The following is a 6395-nucleotide window of genomic DNA, read 5'->3' on the forward strand; positions in this document are numbered from 1 at the left end:
TTATTTATTTTTTATATTGTATATTTAATATATAGATACAATGCAAATACTATACAGTACAATAAAGAAAGCAAACCTTGCGATTGCTCGAAGTATGATATATCATGAGTACATGGCATGCGTATCGATTTCATAGTTGCAGCTGATCTTGCATATAACATATCATAGGTAATTATAGAGATCGTTTTCCTAGTGCTCTCGTTATATGTTAACTAGAAATAATGACTGTATATGAATTAAACTTCATTTACATTACATATATGAGAAAAGTCTGTATATGAAAATGTGTACAGACGCTAAATACTGGCTAATTGAATCATGTATAAAATAAATTAACAAAAGTTTACGGTTGGAGACTGTCTGCCGTTCTGAATTATAATTCAGAACGTTGCCCGGTTCACGCTACGAGGAAGCCGTCTCCGATAGTGAACCACCTATCTAAGTTTAAGGTTTTACTTTTTGCCTTATCTAAGTCGAACCTGCTATCTACGTTTTATTTTTTTATTTTTTTTCCTATTTAAGTAAAATTGTCTAATGTAGAATTTCTTAGGTAGATTTATGGCATATTTTTTCATTGAGCATATATTTGAAAATGGAAAAATGATATATTTGCTGATTAATCAGGTCACAAAGCGACTTTTCAAATATATAATTCTATGCACATATTTCTTAGATGTAATCGCCTATGGAAATGTTAATTTGTGTTTTAGGCATATATAGAAAAAGAAAGATAAATTTGTTGAGTTATTTACACGCGATAGCATCAACATAGAATAAGACATATATGTTGTGTTGTTTAGTTTCTGCCTCTAAGTAATATTGTTTAATTTATATTTCATTGGTAAATTTATACTTTATAGTTTGGTTTCATTTTTATCCGAAATTTAAACGCGATGGCATGTATATGGAAACTGAATAGTCGATTATCGACCTGAATACTCAGAAAGATATCGGTCTTTTCAATTGTAAAATATTTGCCCAACTAAAAGATACAATTTAGAAACAAGTAGATATATTGTTGTGTTTAGTTGGGCATATATTTTAAAATTGAAAAAATTATATATTTTCTGAGTGATCAGAACACAAAGCAACTTTACAAATATATCATTCTTTAGCTCCACCTTCGCTGCTTAACCCAATGCTAACACCATAGTCGAAGCAGGTGTCAATGATATCAGAGGAATACAATCACGTGGTATCAACCATACACCGTTTATAGTGTTGCTCTAGGGGGAAAAAATGAACATATAAGTAAAAGTCACTTAATTTTTATAGAAATTAAAATTATAAAATAATAATAATAATAATAATAATTACGATGACGACGAGTGCCTAATCTTTAGAAGCTCTAATCGCTTTACAACATTAGGCAATACCTATAAGATAAAAAACATATAATTATATGATTACAAAAATCACCACCATGAAATTGAAAAACATTAAAAAACATTTAAAAAAACATGCTGAGAATATTTAAGGTAGGAAACATTATTAGGTCTTTAAGTTTGTTCTTGCAGTCGAAATAAGTGAGTTTTGAGAGCACTATTCAATGTGATCACTGTGGAACCAACGATCGAGCATCGGTAAATGTTGCTGCAATTTGAAGAAAACCGGATCACTACGCAGAGAACACATGCCAATTTGGTAGTCATGTGACACCAACAAAAACATCGATGACACGTGCTCGTTACTTGAAAATGTTTTTTCCACCCTGCTGCGATACCGAAAGGTTTCTAGTCGTTGTTCGCAGTATAAATATATTGAGAATTAAGTGTGCGTTATATTTATTTGCAAATATTCAGTGACTTCTATATAATACGTCCAAATTATATGTACAAAACCATTAGAAATTTGTCTATTGTCAATATCACGTGACTACATGACCTCTAATGTCATTGGCATGTAAAAAACGAGTATGTATATTGACATTTTTAGTTAGGCATATATTTTAAAAATGGAAAAAGAAATATATTTGCTGAGCAATCCGCTCAAAAATCGACTTTTCAAATTTATAATTCTATGTGAGTGTTTATTTTACGGAATCGCCTATGTACATTTTATTTTATTGTTGGGCAGTTATTTTAAAAAGGGAACAATATATATTTGCTGAGTATTTAAGTTACAACGCGACTTTTCAAACATATCCAACTATGATATTGTTTCTTATATTGAACATACTACCTAAGACGGGACTTGGGATTTAAAGTAATGCACTCACTCAGTCCATTTCTTCTTCTCATCGGCCTGGCGAAGGTTGGTCGTACCACGGCGCTCAGACAGAGTCTGTTGGTTTTGAATATCACTAAGTGCACTTTTCGTGTACCAACCCTTACATTTTACGAAAATAGTCAGTTGATTTTCGGTGGTTAGCGCGCGAGGAAAATAGGCAATGGCGTAGGCAACTCTTAGCATATGATTGCCATTCTCTTTAAACAATTGCCAAACTTTTCTCGACCTGATATAACTTCACTGATTACACAGCAAGCTAGGCTCATTGTCAGTTATATGACAAAAAGGACGAGATACGCCATTGCCACATTATCATTTTATTATTATTATATATATAGTTGGATATGTTTGAAAAGTCGCGTTGTAACCTAAATACTCAGCAAATATATATTGTTCCCTTTTTAAAATATTTCAAAATATTTAAATCATTTAGATTTTAATGATATTATAAGTTTTATATTCAGATAAAAAGTTAATATAGAAACTAGACTAGCTATATATAATTACTAATTAGCGCATTAATATTACATTATTTAGACTTATTCAATATTTTATATTTTTATTTAAAAACCTGAAAGATTGTATCATATCGAAGTCTCATTTACTCTTTGCATCATTTGGTTATTTATGTATCTTTCTACAATTATATCAAAACAATTACCGATTTCTTCTATCTGATATATAACATAACTGAATGTACGGCGAGGTAGACTAATATAAGGTATAAACATGACTAAATAAAACGTTGCAGAATTAATAAAATCATATTGTTTCTTGTAAGCCAAAAAGTTCAAAATTCATGATCTTCATAAGCATACTTGATTATACATAATTGAAAACACTGCCTTCTTCAAATAAGTGTTATCTTTAAAACAATATATATATATTAAAAAAACAGTAATATCTATGAGTTAGAGGCAATCGAATTCAGGGGACAAAAATAAACTGTATCAAATAATTCATTGTTATAAAAGGTAAAACTATTTTAACTGTATTTCAAATTATTTGTATTTCTAAGTCTTATCACTTGGCTGTACTAGAAACAATTTACATACCAGTCTTGGTTCGACTACGTCGCAGTTAAAGATCTGCATTTTTCAAAATTCCTGTAATAGAAGTATATAATAAAACAGATTAAATACATTGAAAATTATTCGTCGAGAAATGAATTAGCGCCATCTTCCCTTGATAATTTATCCTTTGAAACTCCGTAATCAAACTTGAGTTGCGTACCTAAAGGTATATTATGTTTCGCAAGCATGAGTAAATGCGGGCGTCCATCGAATACTTCTACCTTAGGTATAAGGTTTGGGTTTGACTTGGAATGATTGATCATCCGACCGTGTAATTTTTCCTTGGGCAAGTTATGACAACTGCAAGGTTTGACGCCTTCTATGGCGTACTTTTTCCCTTGGAAGCTAAAAAAGTAGAGAAAGTGGTTTTCATCATCTTTGTATTGTTCGTACCGCCTCATTCCTTCTTCGTGCGATACCAGATCACCATGGTAATCGCACACAATCTCACCTTTGGTTATATCGCGTTTTGAGTACAGTCCTAGTCCGAGTCTAGGGTTTCCCGTGTCGCGAATAACACAAGAATGCCACTGCTGAGAGTCAATCTTTTCCTTAGTTGATTGCTGTTGTAAGGTAGTCTGTCCCCGTCGCTCGCATGGCTTCCACGTCTTGGTGATTATGTCGACTGTCCGTTGGTTCAACCAGCCCTTGCGTTCCAGAATATTTAGAATTTGCGATTCCTGTGGCTGAGACCGAGGAAAACAAGCAACAACCTCTTCAGCTCTCAGCTGCAAGCGTTTGTATTCCAAACGGGTACGGATTCGCTTAATATCTTCATTAGTAAGCGATTCGCACCCTGAAGTCGCGTCAATGCATCTTCTTAATTCATTGTTTGACGGCAATTCCTTGTCAGCTGTCATCATAAATTTGTCAAGGATAATTTTGTAAAATCTCTCCTTCGACTCTACTGGATTTGGTGTTTTGGATGGAGTTGCTTGCTGTTTCTTCTTTGCTGGCTTTGGAGCCTTTTCCCGCAAAGTTTCTGCTGGCACGATAGACGATGTGTCTTCTGAAGACTTTTCACTTTCCAATGTATCGATATTCTGGAGTTTGTGCATTGCCTCGATAGATGTTTTAACAAGTGAATTCGTTATATCCACATAGTGAGATTCAGCTGTGGTGTGTGTATGCGCCAGATACTGTGCCAGGCGCGACCTCTCAGATGCGGACAATCTAAGCGCTGACTCCGTTTCGTAGGCATGCCTCGCATCTCTGCTAGTTATAGGAGGCATGCCTTGACACTTTAAGCGACGACTTAAATCGGTCGAGGGATTGAAAATGGGTTTACCGTTACGGTTTAAAAACACGTTAGCAGGACTACTCGCATTGGCAAGGTGAGGTCTAACGTTGCTAACGTATTGTTGTATCTCTTCGTACTCTGACTCCAGTAGTGAAATGTACGCTAGTTGATGGGTAGCTGTTTTATGATCAGTTATTCCAACGTTGAACTTAGTAATGCCATTATTCATAGTGATCTTAACTGGACGACTGAATTCTGGCAGCGTCATATTGACGTACACCGACGGTCGTTGGGCGTTTTTCAGGGTGAACAACGCGTTAAAATATGTATTTATAGTGAATAAATCATGTTTGCTCAATTTACATTGTGATTTCAAAAGATGAACTGAAGAAGATCGCAGTGATTCCACACAGTCCTTAATGTCGCTCAAAGAATAAGTAATTTTCTCCCCCCTGAATTGCGCGGCACGTGCAGCAGCTTTTCGTTTGCTTGTTAATTTCGCAAGACCAGCCCTGATGCTATTGATGCAAGCGCGGACGGATGGCAGCTTTTCTATAAATTTGGGATGCATGCTTGTAATTGCATCAGTCTGTTCACAAAATGAAAGAAACGTATGGAGAGATTTTATGTAATTGACTTTACTACTGGAAGCTAATTCAGAAGGTAGGTTGCAAAAATATGCTTTTATAGCAGCTGGATTTGCTAGAGCGTCGATATTTTCCCGTTTCTGGTCCAGGTGGAACAAGATCCGGTTTACATTGGCAATGGTCTGCTTTCTAAAATTACTTTTAACGTGTAATGTCGTTCTCAAGTGTTCCTCGAACTCTTTCAATATTGTGCACGATTCGAGGTCGAACTTGCGGTAAAACCCTGCCTGCATCATTTTTTTGTTGATAGCCTTAGTATAATTGTATGAATAAACAACTAGGCTAGATCCAGCTGAAGAATCATTATCGACAGTTCTCTTTAACTTTGATAACGGGATATCTTCACTCTCTTTAGACGAAGAGGACACTCGCCTCTTCTTGCTGGTTGATGGAGTGCAAACGTCCACAGAGTTCTTTTCCTGTACTGGACTATTGGGAAATGACACTTCAAATAAGGGGTCTTCAGTATCATCAAAGTTAACTCCTAGAACACTCGAGTCAACTGAAGGTCCTGCTACTGGTGAAGGTGCACATCGCGATAACCTTTGTACTGGGCAAGGTAAAGATGGACCAGTTGAGTCTAACAAGGAAGATGGCCCTGGTTCTAGCATGGTTTCTTCTTGGACGAAACCAATGCGAGTATCTACATATTCTGTAGTTACTGCAGAAGATGGCGATTTCATGACCTGGCGACGTTGCTCTAATGCAATTTGTTGTGCACTGCCAGGATTTAAAACTGCGAAAGCAGTCATACCTGGCTTGACCCTTTTAAATGCAGTGGAATTTGATGGTATTCGTGGATTCTCTAAATTTATTGTAGATTGATTATCACTACGTTGCTCTATGGTGCTGTGAACGTCGTGCGAAATCAAAACTCCGAAGTTGTGAATCAAATCTAGTACAAAGTTGTACTCAAGGTATGCTTTCATGTTATCGCCAACTGTAACATTTCTTAATAAATAGGATTCACTTACTAGCGCGTGCTTCCACTTATTCAGCCGCTGGCGTTCTTGTTCATAAAATCTAAGACGCTGCGTCGTGCTGTAGCCCTTGCTTAAGCAAGTACGGCGTAAGTGAGACGAGACACGCGTGACCGTTTTGAAACATAACGGACAAACACCGCTATAATCAGAGTCAGCAACTTCGGAACGGCGGATTTTCTTTTTAGCGATCGGAACATTAATTGTAGATGGTGATGCGGCCTCA

The 6395-nt window shown here is 36.0% G+C and overlaps 1 protein-coding gene across 1 annotated transcript; it reads right to left on the reverse strand.

The window, feature by feature from the left end:
- Window positions 1-3379: 3379 nt before the first annotated feature.
- LOC149796260 (uncharacterized) lies at window positions 3380-6118 on the reverse strand. The gene has a single exon (XM_089960185.1). It carries the CDS (start codon window positions 6116-6118, stop codon window positions 3380-3382), a length of 2739 nt encoding a protein of 912 aa, XP_089816311.1.
- Window positions 6119-6395: the final 277 nt, after the last annotated feature.

Source organism: Sinohyriopsis cumingii, chromosome 6, assembly GCF_028554795.1.
Source record: "Sinohyriopsis cumingii isolate HCF-2022 chromosome 6, ASM2855479v2, whole genome shotgun sequence".
In the NCBI taxonomy this organism is placed as follows: domain Eukaryota; kingdom Metazoa; phylum Mollusca; class Bivalvia; order Unionida; family Unionidae; genus Sinohyriopsis; species Sinohyriopsis cumingii.

Excerpts from the sequence above, each read along its gene's own strand:
- LOC149796260 (XM_089960185.1), bottom strand. The coding sequence starts at position 6,118 with ATGAAAGCATACCTTGAGTACAACTTTGTACTAGATTTGATTCACAAC.